Source organism: Rhipicephalus sanguineus, chromosome 4 (genome assembly GCF_013339695.2).
Source record: "Rhipicephalus sanguineus isolate Rsan-2018 chromosome 4, BIME_Rsan_1.4, whole genome shotgun sequence".
In the NCBI taxonomy this organism is placed as follows: Eukaryota; Metazoa; Arthropoda; class Arachnida; order Ixodida; family Ixodidae; genus Rhipicephalus; species Rhipicephalus sanguineus.
Genome location: NC_051179.1, coordinates 12,795,101 through 12,811,204, shown reverse-complemented (window position 1 = coordinate 12,811,204; position 16,104 = coordinate 12,795,101). Strand labels below are relative to the sequence as shown.

The following is a 16,104-nucleotide window of genomic DNA, read 5'->3' as shown; positions in this document are numbered from 1 at the left end:
CGAATGTTGTACTCTACATTGACATTGACATTGACCATACATTGACTTAATAGGGAGGGGGGGGGCGCCGTGATGAACCTTTGCCCCCCCCCCCCCCCCCTGCCCCCTGAAGGGGAACCCTGCGCCCGCCTATGGGAGGACAGATTGGAAGTCATTTCCGACATGACACCTCCAGAGCTAAAGATAAGGTCACATCTTTTGATGGAAATTGTCGTGGTGTCGTAAACTACGTTGAAGACTGGGCAGTTGGTAAAGCATGACTGTGATTTACTAATCGACGGGATATAAGACCAAAAAGCTATATAACTTTCAAAAATGAATTTCATTCCCTTTTCTGGCGGAATAAATACGGAAACACGAGCGAATGAAGATAAGCGAGAAAAACAAACAAGATCAAGCGAGCGCGCATGCTCAATATGCAAGTCCCTCCTGGCCTCGTGGTTGCACACCTTCATTGATCACCCCTGATTAAGAAGCCAGTTTTCTTGGACGATAACGCTACGGAAGGTTGACTAGCGCAGCCACTCGATTGCTTCTCTCGATATACACAATGCCTCCGCCACTTCTCTTGTGCTGCAGCCTGCTGTCATTATGAACGAACACGATTTCAGTGTTTGCCAAGTTACTGTATTCCTCTCCTCAGGAGTTTTTGTTCTCCAAAACTGACATGAATGTACCAGCCGATCTTCCCTATATTAAAAAAATGACGTGAAAGGCGTCTGACTGAATAAAGGAATGAGGCCCCTCCTCCGGGGCGTATCTAAAATCGTATCTGCAGCAGGGCCATGTTTTAGGATTAGTAATGAGAGAGGTTTATCTTACTGACAATGAGCATCCGCACTCTCTTGATAGTTGTCTTTAAAAGCAAGAATGTTTTTCCAATAAAACTCTGTACGTTCAGCGCCGTGTGTATGCCTTATTCTTCCTTTTTGGTCCTCGGTAGCGCAGTTCTATAACTAACATATAGTCCCGGCTTTGCGTACAGTTATACACGTTCTGTCTACGATTCTGCGAGCTTCATGCACCGACATTTCATTTTAGACTCTATCGTATGGCTCTCGCTACAGCTAGCTCAATCACGTCGTAGCTGTTCAGATTTCGCGCGCTTTTCTTCGTCAGAGGAGTTGTCGCGTTGGTCAGAAGATAAACTGGAAACGGCGGCTGGGTGAACTTCATCATAAAAGGTGTTGCGTTGATTGACACCAGCATTTTTGAAGTTAACTAAGTTCTAATAAGTTGAGATTAGCTGGAACACCAGGAACACGTACCACACCCTGTTGAGTGAGTTCATTCACCCTCGCACAGACAGTCGAAATTTCCTCGTAATTTGCAGCGCTGGCCCACAGACGCTCTGTGGTTATCATTACCTCAAACAGCAGAAGCGGAAACTCGACTGCACGGAATCATTCGGATTGTTTATATGCCCGGCGCGCATGTACGCACACGCCCGTTTCTTGTCTTCTCACGCCGCCCGCCTATCCGTCCTTTATTGGCATCATGCCCATCGAACAACGGCCGGTCCTCCCATCATAATTTATTTTAACCGCGAAACATTTTAGCCATGTCTAGTGTGTCTGGGCAACGGCGTTGGTCTGGGTGGTCTAGGTCACAAATCGTCCTCTGACCTTCTCTCACCAACGTCACTAACGTCAGAGGGAAACGGGATAGCAGCAAGGAGGCCACGTCACAGCAGACTGAAGCCAATCACGTTCCGACCTGCGGGGGCAATGAGCGAGAGCTAGAGAGTGGGGAGGTGGGGGAGGCACGAGGGCGAGCAAGAGAGCCGCCGCACGAGGGTGATGGTAGCAGAATGAATAGCGTGCTGCTTGCGCCAGACGGGCGAGTGTGCGCCGGTTGGGGAAGCTTGTCTCGGCCTGCCTGTCTTGCGTTGTGATCGCGGTGGTGAATCGGCGCGAAGCAGGCTCTACTCGCGGCAGGCATCAACGTTGAAGCCAAGTGAATGAATGGTTTCTGTTTGTACGACTAGGAAAGTGTGACGTGCGGTGTGTGTGTCTGTGCTGTGAGATCGCCGCGATGATAGGTTTAAATCTACGAGTCACAGGGCACTGTAACCAGGGTGGCCGTAAATATATGGAAGATGCCTTCGTCGTCGCATACCAGCAGACCAAGGACAAGGCAGACCTGGAATACGCGTACTTCGGCATCTTCGACGGTCACGGTGGTCGTGAAGCCGCGCTTTACGCCAAGGAGCATTTGCTCGACGCTATTGTGAAACAAAGCGACTTTTGGTCAAATAACGATGAACACGTGCTGCGTGCCATCAAGCACGGCTTCCTCACAACACATCTTGGCATGTGGAAGGAAGTTGGTGAGTACTTCGTGCTGTGTGTTTTCCTTGTGTCCGTGGTCACATCCGTTCGAGCTGCCGCCGCCGCTGGGTCACGGGAAGCGGGTTCGGCCTCTCGGGCAACGGCGTTACCCGTGATGCAACTCACCCGCTGAGCTAGGCCTAGCACCTATTGAGCAGCTGGGCTTTCCCGTAGTGAGCAACGGAACCGAGCGTTTCAGATACCGCAGCTACCGCGCGGTACACGCGGCACCTGCTGCTTTTCCTGTTGTTGCGTGCCAACCCGACCTATGTGGTTGGCTTCCCAATGACCAATAAGCGTGAATAACTGAAAGAAAAAAAAAAAACTTACTACGGGTCATAATCCTACCAGCAAAAATAGCGCCTTGTTTAAAGCATAAAACGAAGTAATGCTTGCCATTTTGCGCGTTTACCGGAATCATAATGTGCTTTTGTTTGAATCTACAGAAATCGTGAACGATTGCTGCAGTCCAAGCGCCTTGCAGAACACTCGGAGAGCTTTTAGTGTCCTGAAATACCGACTGTTGTAGGGGTTGAGAGCAGTCGCTTTACTCGTGTGTATGCGGTACTGCTCATCAACATCGGAGTGCTTACTTGACAAGCAACTGTTCGCATAAACTGCCTAGCAGTACTGAAAACACCTAGAAGTAGCTTCTCCCAAGTCGAAGAATCGTCCAAACCTTGTGTATGTGCACTGAGATGGAAAAAGACCGCTGACAGGTCTGCAAATGGGGGACAAATCAGGGAGGGAAGGAGAAGGGTGGCTTTCCCACCTCTCTCATTGGGCCGCGCACCTAAACTGGCTGGCAGTTACTACTACTACTATGGCTGCAGGTTGTTCTGGACATGTAGTATACTGCTGGAATAAATGATGAGTAAACTTTCCAGTTTTGGTAATTACAATGACAGATTTATTGAGTGCATTCGACAAATCGCACTTAGTGCAGCATCCACACGACACCCTACCTCACTGTAGGGAAGTGGGTACCTCTGATTTGGGCCATACGAGTAAACACCGTTTCGTAACATTTGGACTGACACTTAAGGTTGCATAGTGTTTCGTTTGTGTATGCACTTTTAGTTTGAAGCACTGGTGTCCAGTGCAGTCATATCTCATATTGAGTTTACCCGAATTCCTGTTCTTTTCATGCTGTTGCAACAGGCAAGTGGCCCAAGACAATGTCAGGTTTGCCAAGTACATCAGGCACAACCGCGAGCATCGGCTTCATTCGAAGGGGCAAGCTGTTCATTGGCCATGTTGGAGATTCACGTATAGTACTTGGAAGTCAAAGTATGGGTAAGTTCATAATTATTTGATGTAGCAAAGAGCTGAAAATGTGGCACCACAGTGACATTTTCTTATGTATCATGAAAGAAGGCTTGCTGCATGCAATAGAATACTGTTGGGTTTGCATGTTCATGGTAGCTTTTTCTGGCATCACGAATGTCTTATTTATTTATTTATTTATTTGTAGATACTGCAATCCCACATGAGGGATTATAGCAGGGTGGGATGTACAATCATAGGTATTCCTAGGTAAACAAGAACAAAAATAAAAATACGGAAGCAAAGTACAGTTTTCGGAATTACAAAGAAAAGGAAAGACTGAAATACACTATTCACGAATACATGATCAACCATGGCGACAGAATACAATTCAAAATGTACAGGATAATAAATATACCAGAAACAGTCACATACGTAAGTATTGGAAAAACACGGGTGTTAATTAACACAATTCCAAAAAAAAACCTATATATATATATATACACATACATATACACATATATATATATGCACACATATACACCACATATATTATGCAGTTAGACACGAGGCAAACATTTCAAGTGATGGCTGTAAAACAACGTCATTAGTTAGGTTGTTCCACTCCCTGACTGTTCTCGGGAAAAATGAATGCGTGAAACAATTATTACGTGTTTGAAAGGGCGTAATAGAGAGACTATGTCGATGCCTTGTCGGATACCCAGAGGAGAAAGACAATAATGTGCTAGTGTCTATCTTATAATGCTTTTTGATTAGCTGATATAAAAATTTGAGGCGAGAAATTCGGTTTCTTTCAGTTATTGGTGGAAGATTAGCTCTCGCTAGTAGTGCACTAACAGATGTGCGACCATAACTATTGTGTATAAAACGGGCTGCCTTTCTTTGTATTTTTTCAATCTTGTTTTTGTTAGTCAACGTAAAAGGATCCCATATAACGACTGCATAATCTAGAATGGGTAGAACGGTTGATTTGTACGCCAGCAAGCGCAGTGGGAGTGGAGTGCTTGAGAGCTCTCCTAAGAAATGAAAGTCTTGTGTTAGCACAAGCTCCAACGTAATCGATGTGCTTATTCCACGTCAGGTTGTTGGTAATGTAAACCCCTAGATACTTGTAATACTGCACCTCAGCAAGGAATATATTGTTACAGCAATATTGGTACAAGAGGGGCTCTTTTTTGTGTGAAATGCGCATAAATACGGTTTTTTCAAAGTTTATGGGCATCTGCCACGTGTCGCACCAAGATTTAACTTTTTGAAATGCGGCATTTAACTTTATTTGGTCATAAGGGTTTTCTACCTCGGAGTAAATAACGCAGTCATCTGCATAGAGTTTTATGTTAACGGGTACGTCATTCACAATGTCATTGATATATAAAAGAAAAAGAAGCGGTCCAAGTACCGATCCCTGGGGGACGCCAGATTCCACAGAAACCCTCTCAGAGCATTTATCTTTAAATACAACAAATTGCTGCCGGCTATGAAGGTAAGATAAAATCCATTTAGTTAACTGCTTGTTTTTGAGCATGTTGTCTAGTTTGAAAATTAATTTTTTGTGAGTAACCTTATCAAATGCCTTTGAAAAATCCATAAAAATTGCATCAGTCTGCACACCTTTATTAATTGCCAATGCAAAATCGTGAACTGTCTGAACTAATTGGGTACAAGTAGAATAACCTTTTCTGAATCCATGTTGAGACTGGGATAGGGCATTATGAGCAGTTAGAAATTCCGAAATATGATTATGAACTATATGCTCGAGCAACTTACAAACTGTTGACAATAGTGATATTGGCCTATAATTGCTAATTTCATCTTTCTTTCCCTTTTTGTGAAGTGGTTTCACTTTGGCTGTCCTCCAATCGATTGGCACCTGTCCTTCTTTCAGCGATTTTGTAAAAAGAATGCACAGATATTTGGCAACCCATTCAGCGTACCTTTTGAGAAAGGCATTGGGTATTTCGTCAGCACCCCCAGATTTTTTTACATCAAGTTTCAAGAGCATGTTAAAAATTCCCTCTTCACTTACGGCTATGTCAGGCATCGGCGGTAATGGTGACACAAAAGTAGGTAATTTCCCATCATCATTAGTAAAGCAGGACTGAAACTGCGTATTGAATGCACTAGCAATTTTTTTGCATGGTGCATGGCACTTTAATATGGCTACATACAATGCGTTTTGGATAGACAAAACTTGCTTAAATGAGAATGCTGGACAAAAAAAACAGCGGTATCAACTTTGCTGTGTGACCCATAGGAACAATAGTACACACTCACCCAAAGGTGAATATAGCTGAACTTTATTCGGACAAAGTTACAGCTGGCACCGAAACAGTGTCATTATATTGTCTACTTGTTATGAAGGTAAGTCTGTGTCGATGTTGTGGTGTCATGACTTTTTTTATTTACTTTTTTATCTGATACAGTAAAAGCTCGTTAATTCGGATTTCACGGGACTGGAAAAAATGTCCGAATTAACGAATGAACAGGAAAAACAACATTAAAATCAAGTTGGAGAAGCATACCTTTATTTGCTGAAGTATTTTGTAATGGTCGTCTGCGTTTTCGCGCAGATTCCGGCTGACATTACAATTTTTCTTAACTCTTCCAAATGGCCAACAGCACGCAAACTGTCGGAAGTGCTCAGGCAAACGTCCTCTAATATCAAAAGAGCCTCCGAGACTTCCCGTGAGGTGCGATGAGTTCGCGACATCATTAATAATTTCTTGATCGGGCAGGAGACCAGTCGTGGCGACACAATCATCAATCGCGATGTAGTCCTGAAGGGTCATATCTGAGGGAAGGACAGCATCGAAGGTCGGGCAGTTATCGTCGGTGGACTCGGCTGACACCTCGCCGATGCCATCGTCAGCTACTGCCGCATGCACGGGCCTCACATGTAAACACGGTCACAACGGGGGAAAAAAGAGAACTCCGCAAGAAGAGACGGTGCCGACACAACACAAGAGAAAATGGCGTCGGAGCCGAGGCGCAGTGGAGCGAAGAAAGAAGACGCCGACGTTCGGTGACGCTGCGATCGCCCCCACTAGTTGATGACGATGCCGATGTCACTCAGGTTTCGGTTTCGCTCCAGTGGTGCCAGCGCTGCCTTACCACACTTTTGTGTAGCGGCAGCCGTCAACATTTGTCCGAATTAAGCGGTGCGGAGCCCAATTCTGACGAATTAACGAAGGTTTAATCCCATAGATTAACATGCACTTCGGCCGGGACCAATAGAGCCGTCCGAATTTCCGAATTAACGGGTGTCGAATTAACGAGCTTTTACTGTATGTGATAATTTGTTACATTCGTGTTCATTATGTCAGTTTGAATGTACAAGAAGCTATCAAGGACGTTGAAGGGTAGCTGCACTAATGAGCTGTTGCACCACCGGTTGTGTGCAGATGGGGAGAACTGGTACGGGCAGCCACTGACGCATGACCACAAGCCTGAAAACCCACGGGAGAAGGAGCGCATCCACAGTGTGGGTGGCCTGGTCATGAACAAGTCTGGGGTGGACCGAGTTGTTTGGAACCGTCCTTGCGTCGGTCACCGTGGCCCTGTCCGGAGGAGCACCCACTTTGACAAGATCCCCTTTCTGGCAGTGGCAAGATCTTTGGGTGAACATCTTGTTGAATCACTGTGTGCTAATGGGCTGTTTGGCAATTCAGTGTAAAAAATGCAGTGCAACCTTAGATGATGAAATAAGAGAGGGAACACAGACAAGCATTGAGAGACGAGTGCTCGTCTCTTTAGTCCGCTCTTGCAGAGTTCTTTTCACAGAAAGCACCCTATGCTATCCTTTGTTGAGCCAGATTTCAGCTGCACATAACAGCTGCCACATTCCATAATCAACTTGGCCATACAGAACTATGATAAACTACAGGCTGATGGAGAGGATGATAGACTACAGGTCCTTGTGTTATGTCTCTGTCCTGAGCACTGACTGAAAACATAACTGTTATGTGTTGCTGGCCTTGTACAACCCACTGTTAACAGAAGAAACCATTGGTTTATATCCTGTTGGCCTAGCCATGGCACTAGTGAAAGGAGCAGACTGCTCAGAACTGTATAGCTTGAGCATATTAAGCACCATTTGCAGCCGAGTCTCAGTCCAGCATGTTGCAGTTAATTCAATTGGCTTGTTCAAGTGCCTGAAGGCAACAACTACCCCACTATACGCACCTCGAGCCTTGTCTAGCGCACATCATTTTTACCAGCTCCTGTTGCTCTGCTTTGTCTTATCATCCCCTTCCTCATGTGTAGGATAGTCAACTGTGTAAAGGCCCTGGGAAATCATGCCTAGTAGTTTGTGTTGCGACTGTTCACAGGTAGTAATTCTTTCATCTGTGGCTGCAGGTGACCTGTGGAGCTACAACTACACAGCAGGCAAATTTGTAGTCAGCCCTGAGCCAGATGTGAGTGTCGTAAAGCTGGACACACGCCGAGACCGCTGCATTGTCATGGCCTCGGATGGCTTGTGGAACATGGTGGACATCACTGAGGCCGTTCGATATGTGCAGCAGGCAGAGCGGGACAATGAGCATGCATTCCTTGAAGCTGCCCAGGCTGGTTCGGTGAGTTGACCTTTCACGGGAATCAGTTATAGCACTTTCTGAACTATGTTTTGAAATGTCACCAAAGTTGCTTGCAGCAGAGAACAGCTTTTCTAGAACAGCTGCACTCTGGGAAAAATGCATAGTCAGTGTTCAGCAGGCAAGCTGCTGCTGGCTGTGGTACCATACAAGAAATGACATTTTACCAGCTTATTCAGAAGGCAAGATACCACTTATGGCTGTGGCATCGTGCGCGGGAGTCTGATGGTCGAATTTCTCTTATTCTTATGCAGAAATTACAAGCTGCACGATGATGGCTCTGATCTGATGTCACTTTCTTGATCCTTTCATAGGTTTCAGGAAAATAAACCGTTGCTAAATGCGCATGTGCTTTTCATACCTACCACGCTTTCTTGATCAACAGTGAGGACTGACCACAACGAATGGCCACCCCTCACTGGCCATTCCTTATGTACCACCAACATCTTGTTTACAATGAACAGTTATTCATACGTGATCTGGAGCACAGGAACTACAGACAGTCTGCTTATCAACATACATATTTTATTATACTTCAAGGGCTACTGAACCACTTTTCGAAGTAATCATCGGACGTCCTCTGTATTGGAGTTTATTGCCTCACGAATCGATTACTACAACGTTTTTCAAGTCCGTCAAGAACGAGAGGAGTTACAGGGATTTGTCGCACGCTTTGAGCGCTTTTTCTCATCTCTCGTCCTGACAAGCGGGCTGTAAGCTACGCAGGAAGGGATGACAAAGAAAAGAATCTCTTGGTGCATGTCTGCACGTCATGACATCCATTGCCCACTGACTGTGTGATTCCGGTGTGCGCTGGTGCTGCTACTTTGCAATTTTAGCACACTATAGAGCGTGCCAAGAAATGCATTTGATCCAAACGCTGCTCGTGATATATGTCGGTTATCAGCCAATAGCAGCAATCTGCTTAATGATGAACTCTGGGAGCAGCCGGCTGCTTCAGGGAGAGTGAGGACGGGCCATTGTATGAAGAGAGGATGCTTGAGAAAGTGGCAACCTTGTGCTCTGTTTGTAAATGTGATGCTCATAAGAGCATGTTGCAGCTCATATGACACTGTTGTCCTGTTCACTAGAATTAGGAACAGTGTTCACGTACTCCATGTGCACGTATGCAAATAGTACACAGTCTGCTCTGTATACAGTAGACTCTCAGTAAATGGAAATCTCTTAAACAGAATTGCCGCTTAAATGGAACAGCTGCCTTTAATATGATTGGTTTTGTACTTGAATTCTGCCTCACTCTTCATCTCTCGGTAAACGAAACTCCTGTTAAATGGAACATATTTTCCTGGTCCCTTCAGGTTCTGTTTAGTGAGAACTTACTGTACTTGTTTTGCTGATGTAGAATCCGTAATTAGCTGGTGCACAGCAGCCCAGGCCACTCAGATTGCTGAAGATACCTGGAAAACAAAGACGGCTTAAAAGTACTATTCCCTTGTTAAAGGGGGCGTGAAAAGAGAATGAAGCTGCCTGGTTGTAGTTTTCACTGCTTCAATAAGCATCAGGCATGCTGATTCCTAAATATTTGGGCGCAATATTCAGTCTATATTTAATAATGCCCGTTTGAAATCCTAGCTTTCTTGCGCTTCTAAAACGACAGTGTGGCACCACCTGCCGCCATAGACATTTGACATCATAAACATATCATTAACCTTCGTTTGCTGAAAAAAAATAAATGATTTATGTGAAAGCCATGAAGTAATCAAATAATATGGCAATTTTTTAGCTCACAGTAGTGCTCAAAGCCCAAAAGCTCACTGCAATCTAACCTCGGTGGAGGAATATGAGAGGTGTCTCAACGGCACTGCCCCAGCTTCTAGCAGTTTCCAACAGATGGCATGAGTGCCTGGGCTCCATCGGTTCAGGGCAACGCACATGGGCAAACGCAGTGAATGCTCATTTTGTAATTTTGTATAGCAAGAAAACCATCTTCGCATGTATTAACGCGTCGTGTACCCAGTCATTCGTCGTCTTTCAGGGCAGAGAGCAACGAGTACTTCTGACATGACTTGTACCTGGTCTTGCAGCGCGGGACAAAACATCTTTTGCCCATCACAGGTTCACAAAGCTATTAATGCCACAAGAAAAACCATGCAAAAGCAGCACAAGTGCACCAACACCAAGCACAGAAGCACTCGCAACTACACGCAACGTCTGCGTATGATGGCCATCCCTAGAGTTGCAGTAACTCTATACCTGGCAACTTTTCTTGGCAGTACTGTGGAAGCTACAGAACAGAAACGCTTGCCTGCCTGCGCATCAGGAAATAGTACCTATCTTTATTTTCCCATTTTCAGAGTTACCTAGCTCGAATAAAAAAGCTTTCTTCATTATAAAAATAATGAGTATGGGAAGCTGTTGGTGGGAAAACGATTATTGTACACCTCAATTCTTTCTTTTTCTTTTTTTTCATTTCTTGGACAGCACTATGTTTTCCGCACGTCTGTTCTCGCAGTAAATATGGCGTCCCCGATGCCGGCTGGACCATGTGCGGCCACTAACTCGTTGTTTCATTCTCCAAGAATGATATACTCGAAATGTGGCAGAAACTGGCTGTCAAAACAGACCCAGCAAGTTATCTGTAACATCTATGCTGGGGTAAGATGTCGTCAGCCTGAATTGCCAACGAATAGCGCGAGCAAGCAAAACCGAAACTGGAACTGAAATCAGCTGCAAGCTGCCAGACTACTTGCGTGGTAACACAAATGTGCGGATGCCCCACCTCCATAGCCTTCGCTCCTCTACCAAGATAAGTTGTCACCGAGTATAGGTCCAAACAAACAGCGCCGTCGATCAGAGGTTGGCCGAAACGCATGCAAGTATTCGACGTGTTCCTAGCATGGCAAAACACCATCGTTGAGAGACTTCTCATATTTCTCCACCGTGGTTCTAACGTACGATGCTGCAGCTCGGGAAGGTCGGCACGGTATGTGTGCGTGACGTCATTACAGCGCTGCAGTCGAAATGGTTTGGTGCTGGTCATACAAGGGTAGTATAAAGAAGCATTTTTAGAGATGATATATTATCCAACTGTAGATACCTGGGTTATAGTTACATGCATTGGACTTTTGTGAACAAGGTACATGTTTTATGCCATTTGTAATTTTTTAAATGCATATCCCCACAGCATTAATATAATGATGTGCAACACTGTCCTTGCACTTGGTGCAACTGGGCACAGGTGCCACGTATCCTTGGGACTCTTGGGCCCTTGGAAGCAGCCTCTTCTGCCTGCAATTATCACTCAAGTTACAGTGTAAAAAAGAACCTGCAGGTTGAAAAACTCTGCTCAAACTGTGCTGCTTCAGTTCTTGCAGAACTGCTGAATTGGCAGTACATTTTCTTTTTCTTTGTTTCACTTCAAAAGAAACAGGGCTCTCAAATGTATGTGTAGCACAATTAAGCCACGTATGAGTTTACGATGTAAGTAATCATGTTGTCTTCCCTCCTGCAGCAAGATTATCAGGTGTACAACCCTTCCAAAATGTTGGTGGATGAAGCCCTGTACCGCTGGGGCCGTGTCAAAACCCGTGCTGACAACACAAGTGTGGTGACAGTGATGCTTGACCCGGCGGGCCCATCGCGCAACGAGGTGCTTCTGCGTCAGCGATTTCTGCACCGACTGCGGCCTAGGGAGGAAGTACGAGCACCAGAGCCACAAGCACCACCATCGCCAAAGCCTGGCTCCCTTGCTCCTGATGGTGAGGGACAAGCATCGTCCTCAGTGAAATAGCATACCATGCTGCCTTGCTGGCTCCAGGCCATAGCTCATGCTTGTTATACTCATGGACAGCCTTTCTAGGCTATGAATCGAAGGCTACGGAAGCATGCATTTTCTTACATGGGAAATATAGAGCATAATTGTTTTGTTTTATACCACACATAATTTGAGATACGTAGCATTAACGCTGCTCTCCTGAAACACATGCAGTTGTATTTTAATGAGGGTCAGTCAAATGAGTACTGCAAGTGTTTCAAAAAAAAATGTTTTCATATGCTTTCCTCGCTACTATGTAAAAAAAACAACAAAAAAACATAGGAGCCGGGAGAGACAAGAGCCCAGAAACACGAAAGTTTAAAAAATCAATGTTGTGGTGAAATGCACGCAATTTTATTTAAATTCTAGAGCTTCAAGCAACTGTGCAACATTGCCTGATGCGTTCTCACACCCGACCAGCACAGGACATACGCTCTTGCCCCCTCCCCCTCCTCTCTCGCTTTGCAAATCTCCCAAATTTCGAACTCTACAGGTTGGCGGGCATGGTATTTTGCTCGGTTTGACACTCTAGTTGTTTTGTAACACACTTGCAGTTTTTATTTGACAGACCATCTTTTCAGATTTGAGCACATGTAAAACTGTCTCATGATTTATGCATTGCTCATAGTCCAAATGGTTTCCACGTCTTCTTGTGAACATTGGCACCTGCTGTCCCACCTTTCTTTAGAGACCAATGACCAACTTTACAAAAAAGAGCACACTAAACTGAGCATATGGAATGTGTACGTAGAAACCAGGTGAACCCACCCGGGAATACTGCTGGCATGTACAAACGAGTGACCTATCTGACTTGCACTGCACTGGCTCTATGAACGCTGCATGTGCATGCTTGCAGACATTGAGGTCATAAGGCTGTGTTGCTCACTACTCAGAACTCTATACAGTAGACTCTCGATGATTCAAACTTTTGGTTATTTCAAAGAAATTTTGAATTTTTGGTTGGTCTGCCATGTTTTTAATGTATTTTAAGGCCACTTAATTCAGACTTCTTCACTGCGTAAATTCAGCTAAGTCATACTTTTTGCTTGCCCTTGCCTGAAACTTGCCTTTGTCGCTTCTAGCTGAATATTTGCGTTTTTATATCACTAACGTCCGCAAATGAAGCCCATGTTCGGCATTCAAAGCGACCAAACTAGCCAAACTGCACGCACTAAGAATCTCATGTTGACTGAGGAAAGAAAAAAAAAAAGCAAAAAGAGACCCCAAAACGGTCTGGCCTTACCACATATATAGTTGATCGCGTGCCATATGTTTAAGTTGCTTTCACCGCAGCACGCTGGCATCATGCAGAAAGGCGTACTAAGATTGAGAAGGGACTTCTAGCTGTTGTGAGACACGGCACATTTTGTTCTTTAATTGCACATACGTGCACATGCCGTGTATAATGAGTACCACCTGATCGCTGACATTTAAAAACTTTACTGGTAATCATGCAGAGCTGTTTAGGACGTTGCTGCGGCTCTGAGAAACAGTAAACATTACAACATAGGTTGGTATGTTGCCCGAAGTCATACTCACGAGAACTTTTGATAATTCAAACAGAATCCTGGGGTCCCCTCGAGTTTGAATTATTGAGTCTGCTGTACATATTTATTTTTTTATTCTATACTGGCGGCCCATGTTTGAGGCCTTAGTCAGGATTGGTTACACGGGTACAATGCAAAAGCATATCACAAGCTCAGCCCACAAAACTGAACAAAAAGCAAAGGAGAGCACACATGGCCCAATACACATTCCAATATGGGATATCTATAAACATTGATTAGACCCCAGAATCTGCGCTGAGTTGTCTGAGGTAAAGGAGCTGTGTTGTGCATAACATGGAAAATTGAAACCATGCCAAGCTTTCCAGATTACTTTTCCCGAGATGATCTCGCCATGTGCAGAAGCTGTGTCCCTGTAGCTCTAACCTCATAGCCAAGAAAAGTTGTCTGTGAGTATAAATGCACATGTTAAGAAGCAATTATTTAGATTGAGATACAAAGTCTTTTGTATGGTCAAGCCAAATGACTTGATGTCTTGTGCCTGTTATACCTCTTGCATATTTCAGCCTTACCATTTAATGTCATTAATAGGTTCCACTGTGCCATTCTTAATCCTGTGGAACAAAAGGGATGCATTTATACATTGCTTACAAGGCATGCATTGAGGTTCATAAAGTGAACAGGCTATAGATGTCATTGTGAAGCTAACGAGTTGTTCTCAAATATTGTGGCCCGGCATTTGGGCTGATAGATCACCTTGTAGTGGTGTGCCTGTTTGAGACCATTCCTTGCAAACATACGCACGACGCGTCGTCTTTGTGCAGAACGAGAGCTGAGCCCACCAAGGTCTCCGTCCAGTGACCCGGAAAGTGATGAGCCAGAAGGAATGCGAGGCCTTCCACGGGTAGTGATCTTGACGCCCAAGCGAGTCTACCCGTCAATTTCGCCACCCTCATTGAGGGCAGAGGCCATGCAAGCAGAAAGCCAAGAATCAAGGCCAGAGTCAATGCCAGAGCCAAGTTCAGAGTCAATGCCAGAGCCCAGTGTGGAGTCGAGGCCTGAGCCCAGTTCGGAGTCAAGGCCAGAGCCCAGTTCGGAGTCGAGGCCAGAGCCCAGTTCGGAGTCGAGGCCAGAGCCCAGTTCGGAGTCGAGGCCAGAGCCCAGTTCGGAGTCGAGGCCAGAGCCCGGTTCGGAGTCGAGGCCAGAGCCCAGTTCGGAGTCGAGGCCAGAGCCCAGTTCGGAGTCAGTGCCAGAGCCAAGTTCAGAGTCAATGCCAGAGCCACGTTCAGAGTCAATGCCTGAGCCAAGTTCAGAGTCGATGCCTGAGCCAAGTTGGGAGCCAAATTCAGAGCCAAGTCAAGAGCCAAGTTCACAGCCTGAATGCAAGCCCCCGGAGCAAGAAAAAGAGGCCAGTGACAGCAGGGAAGGTAAAAATGGCACAGCTGGCAGCCATAAACGGCGACTGTCGTTCGACGCCGAGACTGAAGAAGTAGCCCAGAAGCGACCCCACGATGACAGCGAAGACGAGGCAACAGATGCAGCTGCTGATAATCCCAAAGGGCGCACGCGCAAAACAAGACTATGATTTTACGAGCAGCATGTATCTCAAACCAGTCTGTTTTTGTGTGTGTGTGCATATACATTCATGTGTTTGTGTGCGGGAAGTGCCTCTCGTGGCCACTAAGTGTGTGCCCAGCAATTCGTCCACCTGCTAGCATACCTGCGTGGTGGCTAGCAATGTGTCGCGCCTGAGTGATGTCACTGTGGCACAGACTGTTGACCTCAGAACTCTTCTGCTCTTTCCAAGTCTTCACATCAGTATTTATAGCCATTTTCATGACACTAGCGTGTGTGTGAAGGAAGACAAACTGAGAAATGTGATGAGCACTCCCCTCGGAAGATACAAGGCTGAGACATGTTATGTCGAAGTTGCATCATGGCTGGTCAACACATTTTGTCTTGTAGTGCAGAGGTATAAGCCAAGCAACGTTGCACTGCCAAGAACTACAAATATCTCTCTTGTTGGCTGGCTTAGTGTGAGAAGCGGCAGTGATGGTAGTGAAATGTGATACACCCTTGTTTGGGTTTCTGTAGACACCACCCCTGTGTACTGAATATTCACAAGAGAACCCAGTTATTCCGCTGAGTTTCCAACACTACTTGTGGTTGTGCATTGCACAATAGCATGGCTGCTTTTGACATGCATTTTTGTGGCACTTGTTCCTAAAATTTGGGACAGCAATTGTCCCCACAGACGATACAATATTTCATTCAGGCATTGTGGCTACTGCCTCGACCACTGCCCCCTATGGAAGTTCTAGTTTCTTTGTGTATATTGTACAGTAATGTGTTGAATTCAAGTGTGCGGTGCACGCTTTCCATTTACGAGCCTGCCATCTTTTTAAGAGTTTTTTTTTTATTACGGGATGTTTTAGCGGCAGGGACATTGCAATCTTCTGTTCAGCTTGCTTGTGACCTTAAGTAGAATATATCTCCTTGTGACCTTAAGTAGAATATATCTCAAACCAGCGCATTGTGTGCTGCCTGTTTTTAAAGGTGGTAAGGCAACTCATGCTCATGTGTTATCTTTTTGTACATTTTACAGGTTTACAATT

The 16,104-nt window shown here is 45.3% G+C and overlaps 1 protein-coding gene across 1 annotated transcript; it reads left to right on the top strand.

Moving 5' to 3' along the window:
- Positions 1-1,791: 1,791 nt before the first annotated feature.
- On the top strand, positions 1,792-15,796 carry LOC119389417 (protein phosphatase 1D). Its single transcript, XM_037656653.2, has 6 exons — positions 1,792-2,329; positions 3,492-3,626; positions 7,019-7,234; positions 7,974-8,191; positions 11,682-11,928; positions 14,314-15,796. Exons 1-6 carry the CDS (start codon positions 2,035-2,037, stop codon positions 15,072-15,074), a joined length of 1,872 nt encoding a protein of 623 aa, XP_037512581.1. The 5' UTR covers positions 1,792-2,034; the 3' UTR covers positions 15,075-15,796.
- The last annotated feature ends 308 nt before the right edge of the window (positions 15,797-16,104 follow it).

Excerpts from the sequence above, each read along its gene's own strand:
- LOC119389417 (XM_037656653.2), top strand. The coding sequence starts at position 2,035 with ATGATAGGTTTAAATCTACGAGTCACAGGGCACTGTAACCAGGGTGGC. Across the intron at positions 2,330-3,491 it reads TGGCATGTGGAAGGAAGTTG|GCAAGTGGCCCAAGACAATG; the intron begins GTGAGTACTTCG and ends CTGTTGCAACAG. Across the intron at positions 7,235-7,973 it reads GGCAGTGGCAAGATCTTTGG|GTGACCTGTGGAGCTACAAC; the intron begins GTGAACATCTTG and ends CTGTGGCTGCAG.